General features: G+C 31.9%; 2 protein-coding genes across 2 annotated transcripts; both read right to left on the bottom strand.

The window, feature by feature from the left end:
* Positions 1-1,925: 1,925 nt before the first annotated feature.
* On the bottom strand, positions 1,926-5,134 carry LOC124942769. Its single transcript, XM_047483325.1, has 4 exons — positions 4,787-5,134; positions 3,203-3,299; positions 2,296-2,355; positions 1,926-2,211 (listed from the first exon to the last, which is right to left on the bottom strand). The coding sequence occupies exons 1-4, from the start codon at positions 5,038-5,040 to the stop codon at positions 2,131-2,133; spliced, it is 492 nt and encodes a 163-aa protein (XP_047339281.1). The 5' UTR covers positions 5,041-5,134; the 3' UTR covers positions 1,926-2,130.
* Positions 5,135-9,295: 4,161 nt separating this feature from the next.
* On the bottom strand, positions 9,296-19,534 carry LOC124944128. The gene is made up of 19 exons (XM_047484602.1): positions 19,401-19,534; positions 17,466-17,583; positions 17,139-17,366; positions 15,753-15,839; positions 15,435-15,524; positions 15,226-15,352; positions 15,030-15,130; positions 14,391-14,559; positions 13,955-14,076; positions 12,475-12,603; positions 12,309-12,407; positions 12,139-12,196; positions 11,986-12,061; positions 11,769-11,898; positions 11,269-11,426; positions 11,051-11,123; positions 10,583-10,777; positions 10,412-10,505; positions 9,296-10,330 (listed from the first exon to the last, which is right to left on the bottom strand). The coding sequence occupies exons 2-19, from the start codon at positions 17,538-17,540 to the stop codon at positions 9,489-9,491; spliced, it is 2,853 nt and encodes a 950-aa protein (XP_047340558.1). The 5' UTR covers positions 17,541-17,583; positions 19,401-19,534; the 3' UTR covers positions 9,296-9,488.
* Between the last annotated feature and the right edge of the window lie 1,061 nt (positions 19,535-20,595).

Below are 20,595 nucleotides of genomic sequence, written 5' to 3'. Positions count from 1 at the left end.
TTTATAGATATAATACCATAAACATCCAAATTTAACCCAAAAATATATATTATCATTTCATCTCAAAATGTGTTCCTCTATTAAAAAGAATGAACAATTCTAAATCTATTTTTTGTATTCATTCATGTACAACAAATTATTCTGATTGAATATATTTGATCAGATGATTTTTTATACATGACACTACTAAATTAATTTTACAACAAAGACATAGAACAGATAATCAACCAAGCAGTGACAAAATATCTAATCTAAGAAACCAGGGATTTTAGGGTTCAATTTGTACTGAGAATACTCTAGTTAAGGAAATCCCCTCGTCAAAGCTAAATTGGATCGACAGATGACCTCCCAGCAATGCCTGTCTCCCCCTTTCCAAGGCTGAGGGGATTTTATCTCCCTAAACAGACTTCTTCGGGCTTGAGAAAGTCTCTCCATGTAAATAATTCATGATCGATGCGCATAAGATTGTTTGGAATACCGATATCAGATTAAGGTGCAAATCTCATCTCTATCAATTAGCTCTTTACTAGGATTGGGACAAGCAACGAGTGACCCTCCGCGCTCGACATTTAGCTTAAAACATGTTCAGCATGTGGTCCAGCAAAGTGTCAACAATTTTGAACCCGACATGAAAAGAAGACCTGAACCGAATACGAAAAAAAACAAGTTATGGTCATGTATTTTGAATTCGGATCAAAATCAAGTTGATTCGTTTAATCTGATTAATAAACCTGTCAAAATCGGATCAACCTGAAATGACCCAAAATAGATCCGTCAACTCGTTTACAATTTTGTTTGTTTAAGTTGTGTTTTCCTTTATTACTCACTTACTTATTTTCTTTTGTAGGATTTTTTATAAGTAGGTTTGTGATTTATCCTATTTTTATGTTAATATCATTTTAATTTGAAACAGAGATATCTATATATAGATGCTTAATTTTTAAAGTGTCCGAATTGTCGGGTCGAAAACTGTGGTTATTTTGGATATATATGTGAGAGTAAATAGATACTTGGGATTGTGAGTTGACCCGCCCATAACTTAAAACAGTTAAAAATAAAATAAAAAATGTTATAGGCATGTTTCAAACTTGTAATCTTACAAAAACAAGTACAACTCTTTAACCAACTAGGCTAATAAGACTTTATATTTTAAATTCAACACCAAATTTGATGAACAAAAATATTTTAAAAATATAATTTCAATTTTTTAACTAATTACTAATATATATAAAAGGTTTAATATTTTCGATTTTTATATCCTTACTCGTGCAAATGCACGGGCTATATGCTAGTGTAAATTAATTACATCAGCTTAAACCAAGTTGGGTTCGAGTTAAGTTAGTTAAATTGGGTCAATCGAATCGAGTTCGAATCAATTACAAATAACCTAATCATGTTCAAATTAGAGATTTTGACCCGAAATACTGATCAAGTCAAGTTTGGTTAGAATCCTTCAACCGATTAACCTAACAACTCAAACCCCTGCCTGAATTATCACTCCTACAGTCACTTCAAGAATAAATTCTTGACAAATAAAAAAACTATATATACATTTACAAAATAACATAAAAAAAATAATTTATTTTTTTCTACAGGGCCAAACTTCAGAGCCAGCCATGACTATAACAATGGATGAAGGATCAAAATTCAATATCTTGTGAATTTGTGATATATTTTAATAGGGCATCTAATTCACCCCTAGATCCAAAATTTGAGAAAAGGAAAAGTGTTACCTAATGAGCCAATAAATTTAAACAACCTAATACAATGCTATTTGATCATATGTTCTAATAGGATAGGATCATAGCAAAAGAAATATAAACTCAAATAGAACAATTGAATCACAACTGAAATAATAGTTTACAAAAAACTCTTTTTGCAGCAGCAGCAGACACAAATAAAATAAACACAAATGAATCAAAATCTCAAAGGCAACCCAGCAAGTTATAAAGATTAATAATTAAGTATTAATAAATTCCAATCTAGTTAAAAGAGAGAAAAAAGACAATCAAATAATCCCTAAGCAACATTTCACCACACCAAAATAAAAAGATTGCCTACCTTAGTTTCCAATGAATCCACTTCATCTTCATCATCTAATAATAATAATAAAACAAGTCAATTATCACTCTACTTTATATCCTCGACAATGTCTGCAATCACATTGTCCATGTCAAGTTCCTTCATCGCCGAAAATGGTCGCTTCATCTCCTGTAAATTATCAACACCACAAAAAGCTTCTTTCATTAGAGAAAACCAAAGAATACAAACAGCATTGAAGAAGCGGTATATTACCAGAAGGCTGATGAATTTTTTTCCCTCGTCGTCTCGAATTTCAAAGCAACCTCTTCTTGGCTATAATAAACAAATCAATTAATAAACACATTTGGAAACTAACCCAAAGATGTTTCAGAAAATAAGATATGTATTGCATATATACCTGATAATTAATGTCACAACATCACTTTAACAAGTAACATACAAATAAGAGCACGTACATTCAAATGGAAAATTGATAATATATACAAACAGCTTTGGCATATTATAATACTTTACATTAAGTTTAGCCAAGTTAAGGACAAATATGTACAGTTGTGCATATGCAACACCTAAAAACAGATTGTACACACAAAGAGGTTGATTTGTGTTTTAGCATAACAGAACTTATATGATTTTCTTCCACAATTAACCCAGAAAAAATGGATCTAAATCTCACCAACTTTAACTTCCTTCTTTTTGTGTAAATGTGATCCAGAAGAGGGCATTTATATTTACAAATCAAATTCTCAGCATTTCACACATATAGTTGTTAATTTTGAAAGGTAAAAAGAGATGGTGATTTTTTAACCTATGTTCATAAAAGAAGGCAAGAAATAGGACAAAGAATAAATCAGTTTATTTGGCATAGGAATCACTTGGGTCTCTTTTCCTAATTGTTCAGTTTATTTTGCCCTGAGATTACATTGAATCTAAGAATAAGAAAATTAACATTTTGGTCAAATAAAATGGTGATAGTAATTGCATTAACCTAAATCAAACATTTTGTTTGGAAGATTTATGTAATTTATTTTAAATATAATACCAGTGTATCATAAAAACAGAAACAAAAGCATTTCAAAATAAACTCAATAAGTGTGCATGTAATCTCTCTAATTGAGGCTTCAAATAGCAATAAAAAATGAAAGTAGAGAGAATCAAATACCTTTTCTGGATTGACAATGACTGTGACGCCGCTAACACCTTTTTCCAAACCATCCTTCACTTGAAAAGCTCTTGTTTTGAATGCATTGCATTGTTTGCTAGACACCAAAAACAATAAAAATAAATAATTGTATTAAGACAAGAAAAAAGATTGAATTACATCATATATCAATTTCAGGTATGGTTAATAATAAAAAGATATACAAGATTAGACTTGCATGTTTTTATAGGCTAGATTATGATAATTCGTGTGATTTACAAGATATGGTTTACATATTTAAGAGAGAAAAAAAAAAGACAGAAATAAGCAACATGAGAATCTTGAGAAAGAGAGCAGAAGAGAACAAATTCTTCATTCATTCCTCTCATAATATTATTAAGCTAGCTCATCCTATTTATATACATATGGGTATGCTAACAATTAATAACAAACATAATAAATTGTTCTTCACTAATAATGTCCTGACTACTAACATATTAGTCGACGTTGCCTATTTAAAACATTATCACAACTATCTCGATAAAATGTTAGTGCAAGTCAAATCAATCATAATAAATAATGATGGACCCGATAAAGAAATAGACAGGGACAAATATAATACAAATATGGTAACAAATTGTAAATTATGTATAATACACTCCTAATTAAAACAACACAATCATGTTCTATATCTATTCATAATTAGATACACATATCATTAATTATTAGAAATACATATCATTCAATGCCTCATGTTCTATAAGTATTATGTCTCATTGAAGTTTGTTGATACTTAGACCCTAACTGTAACCTAGGAATTCGTTGTTGCGCATACTTGGTTTAACCAAAATTTAATACCTTGCATAACCCTATACCAAATACCATACAATTCTTGCAACTTAAGATCACCAAAACAACTACACATGTTGCCTCATTTGGTAGTATTACCTTTGGCTCCTCTTCAGGTTAACCTTGTTTCCTTGACTTAAAGACAATCATCTCCAATGACAAACAATTACATTCACCTATTTTATTCCCTTGGTTATAATTTTCAATTATCAAAAGATGGTTATGAATGATTTAGATGTTCGCGTGTAGTCATCCATAAAAAATTTACCTTCTACACATTCCTTTGAACTCGCTAACGACAATTTTTCCTTTTCATTCTTGCGTGTTTTACACATTTAAAATGTGAATCATGTCAACTAGGTAACCATGATCATTTATCATATCTTAGTCTATGTCAAAAAATTGAGTAATACTCCATTCAAACTACATAAGTTCTTGACCGTCCATACTGAATGATTATTGTCAAATCACATGAATATCATCTTCTGGATACATTTTTTCAATTAATCAATCAAGAAGTTGCTCAAACTATAGTTTGTTGTTTGCTAATCTAGGAATTCAAATCAATCTCTTAAGTAAAAGAGATCTCATATCAAATAACAAATGAACTAATCTAGGAATTCAAAGTATAAACACCTGAATAGATAAGCAAACAAGTGTGAAATCTGATAAAGAACTATAGATATGAAAATAGACCAAAAAAAAAAAAAGACAAATCTATAAAACTTGCACAGATAGATAGAATCGATATATTACCAGTGCTCGATGACAATCGTTTTCGACTTCAAAACATCGGGAACCTTAGAAGCAGCAGAAACTGGAACCTCTTTAACGGGCGTTTTCTTGACCTTAACAGGAACTTTCTTCTTAGGCGTCTTCTTCTTGATCGGCGAGGTTTGAGTCACCGCGAGTTCAGATTGAGTGCCATTAAGCCGAGTCGAGCTCCTAGTGACTCTCTTCGGTGCGTGTTCTGTCTCAGTCGGTTTGGTTCTTTCTCTCTTTGGTGCCATGACGGTGACGGCGACGGCGATCTTCTCCGGCGTGTTTGAGAGGATTCAGCTTTGAAAAAAGCAAGAAAATTTGTGAGCGGCCGGCGACGAATAAGGGTTCTTGAGACAGACAGACAGACAGACAGACATCTATATGTACGGCAACGTGTATCCACATGTTATTTTCCCGCGCTTTTTGACGGCCTTATTTTTGTTTATTCGTGGGCCCCTATCTTACGCTAATATTGAGGGCTCCGTCGTAAATTTACAACTATATTAATTAATATAATAATATTATGAAATGATTTCCCACTAAATTAGTCAATCCAAATTTATTCAGACATGATTGTCTTATTTATTTTATTAAAAACAAAAACAAAATAAAAAGGCATTTGGAAATGATCATTTGTTTTATCTTAAAATTATCATTTTACATTAGAAAGAGTATTATTATTTTAAAATTTCAGTACAAGTACAAGATACAAAAAATAAATAATTAAAATTATCATTTATAAAATATTTATTATATACATAATTTAATAGGATTTGAATGACTGTTTGTTTTATCTTATAATTATAATTTTACATTAAAAATATTATTTTTCATTTAAAAAAAATAAATAAACTAAAACTACAAAATACATGATTTAAAATTTTAATATGGAGGTTTGAAAAACAATCATAATTTAATCTTATTTAAATAAATATTCACAAAAAAACATTTACAATTTTGAATATATATATATATAATTAAAAACATAAACAATATCTTTAATGAAGAGCTTGTTAGAACTTTTAAACATAAAATACTAATCATTTCTTAGTATTCATATCATAAAAATGATATTAGTAGATTATTATTAATACGTATGAATGGAGAAAGAAAATTTGTGAATTAGTCTTACATTTTTTTTAAAAAATTTGCTGTCTCCTTATAGATGGCAAAGTGAAGAAAGAAACTCATGCAATGATTTCATATTAGTTCATATAAAATGTGTTAAATTGAATTAAGAGTTATGACTATAAACTAGCATTTAGCCCGTGCATTTGCACGAATAATAATATAAAAAACCGTGAAAAAAATTACGGATAACATTTTTAATTTTATTTTTAACCGTTTTAAGTTTATGGGTGGGTCAACCCACAATCCGACCCAAGTATCTATTTACTCAACATCATTATATATTAATTAGTTAAAAAATTGAACTTATATTAATATTAAAACGTCCCGCGTTTATCAAATTTGGTGTTGAATTTAAAATATAAAGTCTTTGTAGCCTAGTTAGTTAAAGAGTTGTACTTGTTTTGTTAGGTTGCAAGTTCGAAACATACCTCTAGCATTTTTAATTTTATTTTTAACCATTTAAAAACGGATCAACCCACAATCCGACCCAAGTATCCAAATTAACCACAGCTCTCGACCCGGCAATCCGGACACTTTAAAAATTAAGCATCATTATATATATATAGATTAGTTAGTTAAAAAATTGAACTTATATTAATATTAAAACGTCCCGCGTTTATCAAATTTGGTGTTGAATTTAAAATATAAAGTCTTTGTAGCCTAGTTGGTTAAAGAGTTGTATTTGTTTTGTTAGGTTGCAAGTTCGAAACATACCTCTAGCATTTTTAATTTTATTTTTAACCATTTTAAATTTAAAAACGGATCAACCCACAATCCGACCCAAGTATCCAAAGTAACCACAGCTCTCGACCCGGCAATCCGGACACTTTAAAAATTAAACATCATTATATATATATAGATTAGTTAGTTAAAAAGTTGAACTTATATTAATATTAAAACGTCCCGCGTTTATCAAATTTGGTGTTGAATTTAAAATATAAAGTCTTTGTAGCCTAGTTGGTTAAAGAGTTGTACTTGTTTTGTTAGGTTGCAAGTTCGAGACATACCTCTAGCATTTTTAATTTTATTTTTAACCATTTTATATTTAAAAACGGATCAACCCACAATCCGACCCAAGTATCCAAATTAACCACAGCTCTCGACCCGGCAATCCGGACACTTTAAAAATTAAGCATCATTATATATATATAGATTAGTTAGTTAAAAAATTGAACTTATATTAATATTAAAACGTCCCGCGTTTATCAAATTTGGTGTTGAATTTAAAATATAAAGTCTTTGTAGCCTAGTTGGTTAAAGAGTTGTATTTGTTTTATTAGGTTGCAAGTTCGAAACATACCTCTAGCATTTTTAATTTTATTTTTAACCATTTTAAATTTAAAAACGGATCAACCCACAATCCGACCCAAGTATCCAAAGTAACCACAGCTCTCGACCCGGCAATCCGGACACTTTAAAAATTAAACATCATTATATATATATAGATTAGTTAGTTAAAAAGTTGAACTTATATTAATATTAAAACGTCCCGCGTTTATCAAATTTGGTGTTGAATTTAAAATATAAAGTATTTGTAGCCTAGTTGGTTAAAGAGTTGTACTTGTTTTGTTAGGTTGCAAGTTCGAGACATACCTCTAGCATTTTTAATTTTATTTTTAACCATTTTATATTTAAAAACGGATCAACCCACAATCCGACCCAAGTATCCAAATTAACCACAGCTCTCGACCCGGCAATCCGGACACTTTAAAAATTAAGCATCATTATATATATATAGATTAGTTAGTTAAAAAATTGAACTTATATTAATATTAAAACGTCCCGCGTTTATCAAATTTGGTGTTGAATTTAAAATATAAAGTCTTTGTAGCCTAGTTGGTTAAAGAGTTGTACTTGTTGTTTTGTTAGGTTGGAAGTTCGAAACATACCTCTAGCATTTTTAATTTTATTTTTAACCATTTAAAAACGGATCAACCCACAATCCGACCCAAGTATCCAAATTAACCACAGCTCTCGACCCGGCAATCCGGACACTTTAAAAATTAAGCATCATTATATATATATAGATTAGTTAGTTAAAAAATTGAACTTATATTAATATTAAAACGTCCCGCGTTTATCAAATTTGGTGTTGAATTTAAAATATAAAGTCTTTGTAGCCTAGTTGGTTAAAGAGTTGTACTTGTTTTGTTAGGTTGGAAGTTCGAAACATACCTCTAGCATTTTTAATTTTATTTTTAACCATTTAAAAACGGATCAACCCACAATCCGACCCAAGTATCCAAATTAACCACAGCTCTCGACTCGGCAATCCGGACACTTTAAAAATTAAGCATCATTATATATATATATAGATAAGAGTTATAATTATATATGTTGTAAGTGTAATTATCATTCTCAGTTTTATTTTGATTTATTTTAATACTATCTTGTCCCGTTTTGTTGTAATATATTACAAATTCATATTATTATAAAAATATATTTAAAATTCTTATAAAATATATATATATATATATATATATATTAATTAGTAATATTATATATTTAATTGTATTTATTAGTGTTCTGAATTAGAGATTCCAATCAACTACAAAACAAATTGGAAAAAAAAATTCCTAACGAGAAATCTTATGTTCTAACGAAATACACATTGTATAACATATTCGACTAAATGAATATTTGTGTTAAGATACAAATATAAGTTTTCGGTAACTTGGTTAATGAATTATGGTAATAAACAATACGAGTTACAAGGTACAAGGTTATAATGCGTCTAGTAATGTTAATATTATTTCTAATTTAAAACAAAACATGAAAGTTTAGTTTTATTCGACACTTTACGGACTATGAAAATTTAAAAATATAAATTAAAATAAAAGGGTCTTTATGTCGTCCTATAGTCTACATCCAAGATAGCATGTTTTTTCAGAAAACTATATTTATGAAATTCTATTCTTAATTTGAATTATATAGAAGATTTCACAAAACCCACACCCTTTGAGCTATATCTGAGTTGAGGATGTATATAATTATCCTTATTTATGATTTTATTTGTTTCTCACTAAAAACTATTTAAATTATGGATTAAATATATATATATATATATATATATATATATATATATATATATATTGATATGTCCATATTTAAAAATAATACTGGCCAAGTAATAAATGAATGTTTCTCATATCATATGAATACACAATCTCTTGAAATCCTTGCAATTTATTTTAATATGAATTAGACTATTGTTAATTATTACTAAAAACAATTGATTATTAGTTTCTTACTAAGTAGAAATAAAATCTTATTATCTGAATTTATTCTCGAACTAAAAAAAATAAAAATAAAAGTGACATTGATATGACCATATATAAAAATGAATAATGGAGAAGTAACAACATATTCTCATCATATCATAATACAATCCTTACAGTTTTAATTTGTAATGACCTTAAAGTTACATTTCCTTCATCATCTTCTTCTTGTTCTTCCAGATACAAAGACTAAAAATCAACACAAAATGTGTTTTTCCTTTTCCCAGTTTATGTGTAAAGAGAGTATAATAGAAAGGTAAGGGTAATTCTAACCTTTCGCTAGGTATTCAGTTGATCATAATGCTTTGTAATGTACCCGACGAACTAGATCCAGCCTCTTGATTAAACCTTGTATACTCCTCCGGCACCGATATTCCAAGTTCTGAGCAAACTAGGTTAACAATCTTCCCACTAACTCCCCCAATCGACATCTTATTCACAGTAATCGCCATTGCAAACCCATTCTCAATGTCACAGAATCCGATCGATCCACCCATACCCGCATGCCCAAACCCGATAATTCTCCCATCCTTATTGTATGATCTCTTAAACCCAAGTCCAAATTTCCCACCCGCTAGTGTCAAATTCTCGTACTCTCCAATACCCATAAACCTATCATGGATTGCAGGGTTCGAAAATATCCTCTTTATCCCTGTTCCTTGGTTTGGGATTGGGTTTGGGTCATCCATAGGGAGTTTGGAATATGATTCACTTGTTGCCATATTCTTAAGTCGGTCTGAGGATTTGTTAAAGGGTAAGCTTGATGTGAAGAATTTAATGTTTTTACTTTTCTTTTGTTTCTTTTGAGGTTTGTGAGATGGGAATTTGGGTTTGTGGGTATGGCTGCCTAGAGATGGTTCTGATGAGGAATTTTGAGATGGGACTTGTCCCTTGTTGACAAGGACTGCGTAGTATCTTGCTAAGGCGCGGGCGGAACAGTGTCCATTCGCGGCGGGGATAATGGCTCGTCGGACGTTAAGGCTGTTGAAAAGAATTGGAATGGTTTTCACCATTTGGGATAGTTCTTGTGGTTGGAATGAGGATGGTAAGTCTGGGTTGTCTTTTATAGCTGAAAGGTTTTTGAGATCGTCTGTATCTATTGTTAGTGTCGCCAGTCGTGATTCCACACCTATAAAAGAAAGCCATTTTCAAATAAAGGTGTGATCTTTGCGATCCTTGTATGCCAAAAATATGTAAACAGCAAACGCACCTGGGGGAATTCCAACATATAGCTCTCCATCAATTCCTAGTGGATGGATGATAGCTTCTTCAAGAATTTCCTGAAAGTTCTTGCCTGATGCATGCTGTTCAAGAACAAAATGTTACCAAAAGATTGCATAATTATGAGCAAAGGCAATTGAGATTGAGAATGAACTCTTACCTCAATTATCCCACCGCAAAGCCAGCCAAAAGAAAGATAATGGTATAGTTGCTGACTACCAGGCTCTGTTTCTGGGACTGAATTAACAATTTGATTCAGACATTCATTCCAATCAAGCATCATAAGAGGATTTTCTCGGGTTATATTTGCCAGTGCATTGTGAAGACCAGATGTGTGGTTTAGAACATGATGAACCTAACAAATAAAAGATACAGATAGTTAACTTATCATGTTGATCATAATCCAGGAAAAAAATACATTTGTTATGTTTCCCTATATCTAATTTAGATAAACTCTATTTGAAGCTCATGGTTTATAGATTACATAAATAAATAATTAAAAAATATTTCATTCTCACCAAAATAGGCACCCATCTACTCAATAACCATAAAACCCATAAAACGCGGAGGGTAAGAATAGGGAGGACATATATGAGAGGAGTAAAAACACAGAACACAAAGATCACACCTTTATTTGATCCTTCCCATTTGTTCCAAAATCTGGCCAAACATTTGAGACATTCTCCTCAAGCTTCAATTTTCTGCTCAACAATATACTTATGATTAGTTTCTCAAAAGCTGCATCTGCCATTTCACTTATAAAAGCAACCATATTACAGAAGAAACATGCTCTAAAAAAATAGGCATATATATAAATGTAAACAGTATCAAGACATATATACATACCCATTGTCAACCAACCAATGCATCAATCCAGCTGCAATCCCTTTCGTGACAGAAAATACAGGAAACAAGCTATCAGGCTGAACTGGGCGAGGATCATATCTACCCAGCATTCCGGCAGCTGTATCAATTATTACCTCTCCATCTTTATAGGCACATACCTTAACAGTAATTATTTACAATCAACAAGTGAGGTTCAAATATAAACAGGTTACATAAGAAAAGTACATCTCTACTATTACAAGACCCACAATCATGATTCAAATGGGAAGGAATCAAATAATTAAGTAGGCTATGACTATTTAGTTAAAATTGAAATCAGGATTGAAATTCAAATCTATTATGCTTGGAAGAATTTCTAGATTATATAATACTTGAAGAAAAACTCTATTTCTCGTATTTTTTTTCCTTTCTTTTCTCTTTCATGCTCTCTCACCATTAACATATATGTATCTGAAAACGTATCTAAATACAAAACAATAATTATTAACATTGACATCTACCTGGATACCAAGTATTTTGTCAGCATTTCCCAGCTCAACAAGGAGCTGCCTCAATTTGGCCTCCACATTGGAAAGGACTGGAGTATCGTGTATCCATTGTGTATTTTGTGCTGGCCCCTTACTAATATTTCTGATATAGGTCAAGTCATAACAGGATCAAAACACAAGCAAATCTAATATACTAGGCAGCCACAGAACATATTTATAAATTACTAACCCTTGCAATACAGACTCAGCAAAAGGTCTCATGATATCTTGATAACTGATGCGTGCGTTCATTGTGGATGAGAGCCCTAAATCAATGGAAGTGAATCAATCAATAAGAAAAAATCTTTAGCAGTGAAGATTGCAGGAGTCTGTGTTTAGATACCTCGGAGGAGATTTAGAACCCTAGTAAATATGACAATATCACCTGGAAAAGCATCAACCTGGAGAATATTTTTTACTCCTATTAAGTACGGATGTATATATTATCTACTATCTTGGACTAGATATCCAACAATAAATGGAGTCAATGCATTTTTATGTAAATGTACTTACAGGATTAAAACGTTTAACTTCTTTTGAGTTCAGTTGCGTTTTTTCCTGCAAGGCTTTGAGATTTTTGGCCCTTTGTTCAGCTAACGATTTCATGTTTTCCTAATGAACAATTATTGATATCAATATCATAAATGACTTGGATATAATAAAAGATAGGCATGCTTACAGGAGCTTCATTTGCAAGGGTTGAACTGCGGAAGAATACACTAGTAATTTCCATAGCTTGTTCAGGCATGTCCAGGCGCAACTTAAGCCCCATTTCTGCAAATGCGGATAAAAGTGCCACATGGTCACCCTACAAGCAGATCCAGAATTATTATTAACATAATCACAGTAAAAGAAAAGAGAATAAAAAGACTAGCCAAACAGTCATTGAAGCGGAAAACCCAAGCATATTGTTACAGAATATATCTTAGTAAATACAAATCTTGACTGACAGATGATGGTGAGCCATCAAATGCTTGGTACAACAAATTATTATGCCACATTGTATATTTTGGTGTACTGACCCCTTAGTAGTGATCTATCAAAAAAAAAGAAGAAACAAGAGAAATATACAAGTTTCCTAACCCAAATTTTATGAGCTTTAGAGCCTTAACTCAATTTCAATAAGTTCAAGCGATTTGTTTACCTTGACTCTTCCACTCTCCTACTTGATCTGTTTTATGAGGTTCTTAAGTCATTTAATTCTCACTATTTCACATGTCTTGACATTTCTCTATCAATTCTACTTAAATAAAACACATCCTTTTCCCCAGCCACAAGTAAGATTGCACATTGATCAGGAAAATGTGTCACTGGACTTGCTGGTTCAACTTAGATTTGATCCTCCCAGTCCAGTGACACCCAAAACAGATCATTCAAGTGAACTAGATACCTGCTACAATCCAAGCAGCTAGGAACAAAAGAATTAAGATACAGCTGTCAAGTCAAGAATTTAACACAAACAAGTTCGTAGCAATGAACTTCTATGAAATGGTTTCACAATCTTCAAATCAATTGTCCTGACCATTGAATATCATTTGATCCAACAATAAACAGAAAAAAATGCTTGCAAGGTGTCCTATTAAAACCAAGAAATAGAGGCCTGATAGCCATCCACTAGAGGAATTTGATAAGGGAGAAAGGGTTAAGGCTAAAGATCCCAAGAAAGGTTGAGCTCACAAAAGGAGTTAGGACGTCTAGAGGTTATGAAGAATCACAGTTACAAGATTAGTATAAATATAGTAGGACTTGTTAGAGTTCAAGATGCTGAAAAATTAGTTGATGATTCCGTTTTAGTGATGCAATGTGATATAGAATTAGAGGAGAAAATAATTGATTTTATAAAATTTTGATATGGGTGAGAGAAACCCTAACTACTAGGGTGATAACTACATAAGAAGATGAGAAGAGATAGAAAACATAGGAGGGTAAATAGAATCATCAGCTATAATTGCCTCTTTTGGGTAAGTTGACATATAAATATGTTTTTTTTTCTTCACATAATGTCAGGTACAAGAGGTGTAGTAATATTAGTCAAGTTTATGAAAGCATATAAGAGTTGAGGATTAGTTAAAAAACAGCTAAATTTGTTGAAATGACAAGAATTCATCTGGCCAGATGTCTGGATGATATTTATAGATCTCAAGAATGTCTCGACAAACCTCTACACTTGCAAGGAACATTTTTGCCAAAGCTTGTTTTATGGAGCCCGATAACGACTTCGTAAGCCCAAAATCAAGCAGGATTGGACGGTGTGGAGGCGTCTTACTGACTAGAAAGTTTCCTGGACATTTAAAAAGTGCAGTTAGGAAACACCTCAAACTTCACAAGTCTATGATGATGATGATGTGTAGGAATTTAGTAAAAAGAAGAAGGTTTTGCTGTATTTTTGTATTACATAATGAAGATATGCCTTAACTAGGAAACCAAAAGACTAATTAGGAAATAATATAGGTTAACTAATTATGGTAAAAAATATAATTACTCTAGATTGATATTTTTCACATGTTGATATAATAGTATCATTTGTTGCAGAAATTCAGAATACATTGAAAATTAATAATATGAAATAGAAGAGAAGAGGTGGTGCGGAAGTACCAGGATGAGGGTCACCATTAAAAAATCCATCCACATATATTTGGTGGGCATATGCACGAGTTATCTCTTCAACAAGCTTTTGCTTGTCCACTCCAAAAGATTCCAGTGATTCGTTGTCATTTAAACGAATTCCATCCATAAATTCTAAAATGAGCACTTTTTCAGTGGACTGCCAGCAAAAGAATTGTGTCATTTAATGATTCATGGATTCCAATGTATTGTATACTTTTCTAGACATATATAGCATATCTATATGCAGTTTGCCTACGCCAACAACAATCTACATGCATTTGAGGAAATTTTATGGTGTGTGTTGGAATCAGCATAACATGTTACAAAGTTACTTTAACTCAAGCATGCAATTGTATAATGTTAGACAAGCCACCCTGCCAGCTCTCAGGGGCCTTGACTGATTAATACAATAAAGAGGCAATAACATGCGGATATATTATAATTGTGAAGCCATTTTATAACATGCATATCACAAAGAAGGCCTTTATTACTCCCTGTATGCTCCCCCAACTCATGAAATATATAATAGTGCAGTAACACAAAAAGATCACCCAAGAAATACTTGTATTTCTTTTAGGAAAAACAATACTTTTATTGTTGTACACAAATTTGAATGAAGAATTTCACCTGAATAACATCTGGTATGAGAACATCAACATGATTTTCTTTATTCTTTCCATCATCTCTGTTCTTGCATCCGAGGTTTCTAGAGACTTTCCTTGTATTGTCTGCAGACACAAAGAGAATAATTGAAATACACAAAAGCAATTATTGCCATGGAGACTACATAAGAAAATATACTCATAGCTATCAGAAAACTTACCAGCTTCATGGTTGAAATTCAGTTCTTTAGGTGCTTCTTTGCACCATTCATCAATCATTGGGTTGAAGTCATATTGTGGTTCAGCCCAAGCTATCCAATCTACTATTGCCTTCGCATTCTTTAAGTCCTGTAAATAAAACTTCCCTACAATCACATGCTTGCTACATCTACTCACTCCCATCCTAAGATATTCAAAGACAGTGTATGACCTCCAATATTATTGTCTTGATGTCATCATGTTGGACCTTAACAACTACTTCCTCTCCATTAAGAAGGGTTGCACGATGAACTTGTGCTATCTGCAAAAGAAAATGCAAGAAAATAAGATCAGCGTGCAATCCTTGAAAGAAAATATCAACACTGAAGCAATAATGGTAATGGTTTGGGTTCTCATGAGTCATGACAGATGTTATTGACAAACAGTTATCCTGGACCACCAAAATAGATACTCTTATATCCTAGAACTATGCATAAATCCCTAGTGAAAATCCTAAAGTTGATATTACAATATAGTTCCAAAATCTCACCGATGCTGTTGCCAGGGGTGTTTTATCAAAATCTAAGAAGAGATCATTCATCGACTTGCCCAACTCTTCCTCTATTATTCTACAAACCTGACAAGATAATAATAATGATACCGAATATTATTAGAAAAACGGATGTATCAGAAAAGTGATGTACATGCATGAGAATAATGTTAAGTCTTGTTTAAATAGGTAAGCAGGATTTGAGTCTACCTACCTTAAACAATTCAGTCACTCTTCATATCCTTTTTTGTCACTCATTTTATAAATATCCAAATTAGAATATGTGAAGGGAGGTCAATCAATATCACCGCCGCACAAGAGACCGTTTTTTCTTTTCATTTCATGTTTTACAACTTACATCTTAGCAGATTGCAAGGAATCAATTAAATACAAGAGACTATTTTTATATGAAAATACATTTCATTAAATGATACTCCCCTTAGTAAAATAAATAAATTAATTAAAAATAAAATAAAATAGAGACCCCCTTAGTAATATGTATGAATCGAGAGGAAACCAAAATCCCATATGCAAAATTCTAAGCAGCAGGTCAAGCTCTCTCCAGTTAAATCCAATTTTTTCAGAAATTTCAATATTCATAAATAAGTTCTGCAGAAAAAGAGAACCGTAGAACAAGAGTACGACAACCACAAGCATCAAAACTAATTTAGAGTGCACACCAAATTGAAGAGTAAGGAGATAGGAATGCAACAGGAGGCGCATCACCATTTTCCACCATACTCACCCTAACACTTTGCTGGAGTCTCCAGTCTCGTGCAAGTTCAATCCAAGTCCAACATCTAAGGACCCATACATGTGAGATGAGATTTACAACCAGAATCCGCCATGTGTGACTGAGAAGGTTTGTTAGTTATATCTGGGTCTGATTCCGATTCTAGTTGAATATCATATGCCAACATTTACATGTAGATGTTGCAAATATAGCCTCATCAACTACTTCCAAATTTATGTGTCCTTTTTTGACCTCTTACAATTTTCAACAGTTGGATAATACAAAAGTTGACTAATTTAATTTCAGATCAAAGAGAAGTCTCTCAATATATAGTTTTACTGGCTTGTTTCTTCTCATTAAGGTCCTTAACATTTAAGAATCTCTTCATACAGCTATGTGAATATGCTCACATGCATAAAGCAATGATGTAGATGCAAGTGAAGAAATTAGTTTGTTATTTCAAAGAATTCATTCGCTTTCAGAATTTCTGGTCTATGCATAGACAACATGAACATTTACCAGGAACAACATAGTCCACAATAATAACTTCCATGTGAACAATGAAGGAATCTGTATTAGGCTGGATCAGGTAAATACTCAAATGAAAACATTGGGGAATTTTTTAATAGAAAAACTAGCAATATGTCAAGTACCTCTTCCGAAGAGCGAGGAGGAAGTGAGTCTTGTAGCTGCTGCAGAAGGCGTGTATAGGCCTGGGGAAGCACATCAGCTCGTGTAGATAAATACTGCCCCATTTTCACCCACAACCCTTCCAACTCCACCATCAAGCTGAGTAAACGCTTAGCATTACGTTCATGTGCTTTCTCCCACAGAGCAGTCCTCTTTGACTTGGTTATCCACTTCTCTCGCTGTTGCAAAGCCTTAAACAGATAAAAATGTGATGTGTTAAAAGGGGGAAAGGAAGGGTTTAACTCATAAAATACATTAGCCTCTTATATATTGATTTAAAAGAGAATTACCTTGTAATCAAAGTAAATTACAAGAGCCAAAGAGAACACTTTCATGCGCCTTTTGTAAATGTTTCCCCAACCCATCAGGTAAGACTTGGATCACAAAATGTGTACTGAATGCAGCTATCAAGCAGATGTTTAAAAAAATTAGAAAAACTGAATGTTAACATCAAAGCAAAAGTCAAGAGTGAAAACCCAAGACATGTTTACACCTTCCCCATCTTTTCTATACTGAGCAGCAATTGAGTTGAGTGTCTCAGAGTGCGAAGAAAAACTTATATGAATACACTATATAAATGTGGCATTGAAGAGATAAAATATGAAGTCTAAATGAAGAACTAAGAGGCAGAGAAACGCATGTGTCATTATTTAACACTTGTATGACACAAATACTTAACATGAGTAACAATTCTGCCCCATTTCCCTTTGTTTTCTGCCTCAAACTGGGGAATCACTGACAGTGCTGATTGGGTTATAAAAGGCATAGAGATAGCATAGAAAACTAAAAATAACAGATAAGTAACTGAATTTCAAGGCTTGGAAATATCATCTGAATACTACGACGGACATAACCATTTGACAGACACAAAGCACAATATGCAGCATCAAAACAAACAAATGACATCTAATCTCATGACAACAAAAAGTAGCAGAAAAGTAAGAATGTATACTATTAGATTCAATTGTTATATAAAGAGAGGACAATATTCTACTAACTTGTAGGTAGTTTCCTTTCAATTTCCGTGAAATTTTCAATAAGCAAACCCCCTAGGGTTTGGTAGCTTGAGATGGAGATGAGAATCAACGAAGAATTTTTTATTAAGATGAGAATATAGAAGAGTATCTCTCAATTACATAAATTATGCAAACATAGAGAATAGGCTATTTATAATAAAGAAAGGGGATATTTCTTTTGTAACTTCATTCATTATATAGATACAAATTCTCAAAGATGATCTAGTCACTTAGTTATTGCCATGTGTTTTATTTCCATAATAATTTGATGTTTGCTGAAACAGGGACAATATTATCTTGGACAAGTATAAAAGCACTTGATGGCATGATAGATGAAACTATCATCTCTATAAGTTTAGACAAACATTATATTCCATAATTAGGATCATACTGATAAAAATTTCATTTCCCTGTTATTCTTCTAGGAATTGATTCCTCATTTACAAGCTATCATGCTATGAAATACGGAGACTTGCATATAATGTAGAATTGTGGTTAAAACCATTCAACAAGACACAAATATCAATCCCAATATAGGAGGATATTTTTTATAGACTGTTGAGTTGACATTAAACTATTGGATACTATTCCAATGTCCCCGATGCTGCTTACAAATGGGAAATCTCTAGTTCAGCTATCATAAACAGGAATATGATTCTGAAAGTAAGCTGCAGCAAAGATTCACAAAGCTAATTTTGACTGCATAGGCATAAATCCATATTAACATGCAACTCTCTAAAGCACATGAGGAAACAGTTAATTAATTTGATGTTCTAGAAAATCTTTTGAAAATCTCGTGGATTAGTATTGCAAAACTCTCCACACTTGTAGAATGCAATCATTTGAGGAACAAGACTTAAGAAAAGGGAAAAGTACATAAAATGAGCAGAAAAGAGCTCTTTAAACTATTCCAGTCTTGAATGGAACAGATTCCATGAGAGATTGATCACGCATAGAGCATTTCCACATGCTACACGCAATCAGTCGACAATAAGCAGCAGATTTCCTTGTACAGATACTGAATGAAATGGATGCAGAACTAGTACTTAACTTACTAGCAGAAATATCACAAAATCGCAACCGATATACAACTGATGATTAAATCGTCATGAATTCATAATCATCAAAGTAGTAAAACAGTCTATAAATCACAATTGAAACTGAATTACATACAGAAGAAGCAGAACGTGAAGTGATTTCGATTCTTACTTGGAAATCAACCGTAGAGGAAGTAGGAAGAGAAGGTCCGTTGAAGAGAATCGGTGAATGAGAGTCGGTTTTGAAGCTTCGTAAGCTTTGTTTGTTTGTTGGCCACCCGCTGGCCCCTGCTCACCTTGATGATGAAGACTTTACAATTTTGACCCCCCCGCGTAAAGAATTGTAAATTCCAACTCTCTCTCCTCTCTCTCTCTCCAAACCAACTACTAAATGCGAGATTATTTGTGAACCCTACGATTATGATATCAGTACACGTGTCAATGCCTTGTTTTTCATAAGAAACCCCGCCCGTAACTTAAAAATTGCATCCAACAAAAGTTACATCCAAATCCTTGTTTGCATTTGGTTTATAGATGTGGTTGGGTGATGCTGGGAGCTGACAGACAGATTCACCTCCACACGATCATTTTTATTTCTATTCTTTTTTCAATTTTCGATTTAATGTCAGAGAAATCGTTGAACCGTAATGGTTCGATTCGTATAATTTATAATACTATTATTGTAACGTTTTTTTATATTCGTTCTTTTCGATAACTTATTAAGTAAATTAGTTGTATCATTTTTTTTTCATTTCTTATATATGAATTATTTTATCGATTATTATTTAAATAGAAAAAATGTATTAAATATGTATTTTGATGTTGGAATTAATAAGAAGAATGATGTAATAGATAAATTGAAATGAAGAAAAATATTGATTTTTTTTTGATAAAATCCAAAAAAAATAATATCAAACCAGTTTTAATTGTTTGTTTTGAGCATTTATTTTTGGTTGACTGGTAGTTGTTTAGGTTATTAAGAAGATCATAATATTATTTCGATATATGTTTGAATTTTAGTGTGATTTTATTAATCAAACTTGATATATTAAGTTATAAATTGATTAATATGTTATTAGTAGTATCAAACATAAAATCTTTAGACTTTTTAAATAAAATTCTTTTAATTTAAACTACTTTATTGAATTATCTTCATTCTTATTTATATTGGCAAACTTTGTTCTTTATGAATAGTTCGTTTACATTGACATTTCTTTGAAGAAAAAGTCATGTTTTTTATTAAAGTAAATTAGATATTTTGAATAAAAGACTATATATATATTAAATCAGTCTATGCAATAATATTAATAAAACAACAAAATCATTTAAAAAAAAAAATCAAAGTAAAAATAAGCCCAAAAGTCCTC

This window comes from Impatiens glandulifera, chromosome 6 (assembly GCF_907164915.1).
Source record: "Impatiens glandulifera chromosome 6, dImpGla2.1, whole genome shotgun sequence".
Lineage (NCBI taxonomy): Eukaryota > Viridiplantae > Streptophyta > Magnoliopsida > Ericales > Balsaminaceae > Impatiens > Impatiens glandulifera.
The sequence above is the reverse complement of the archived record's forward strand: the minus strand, read 5'-3'. Positions and strand labels throughout refer to the sequence as shown.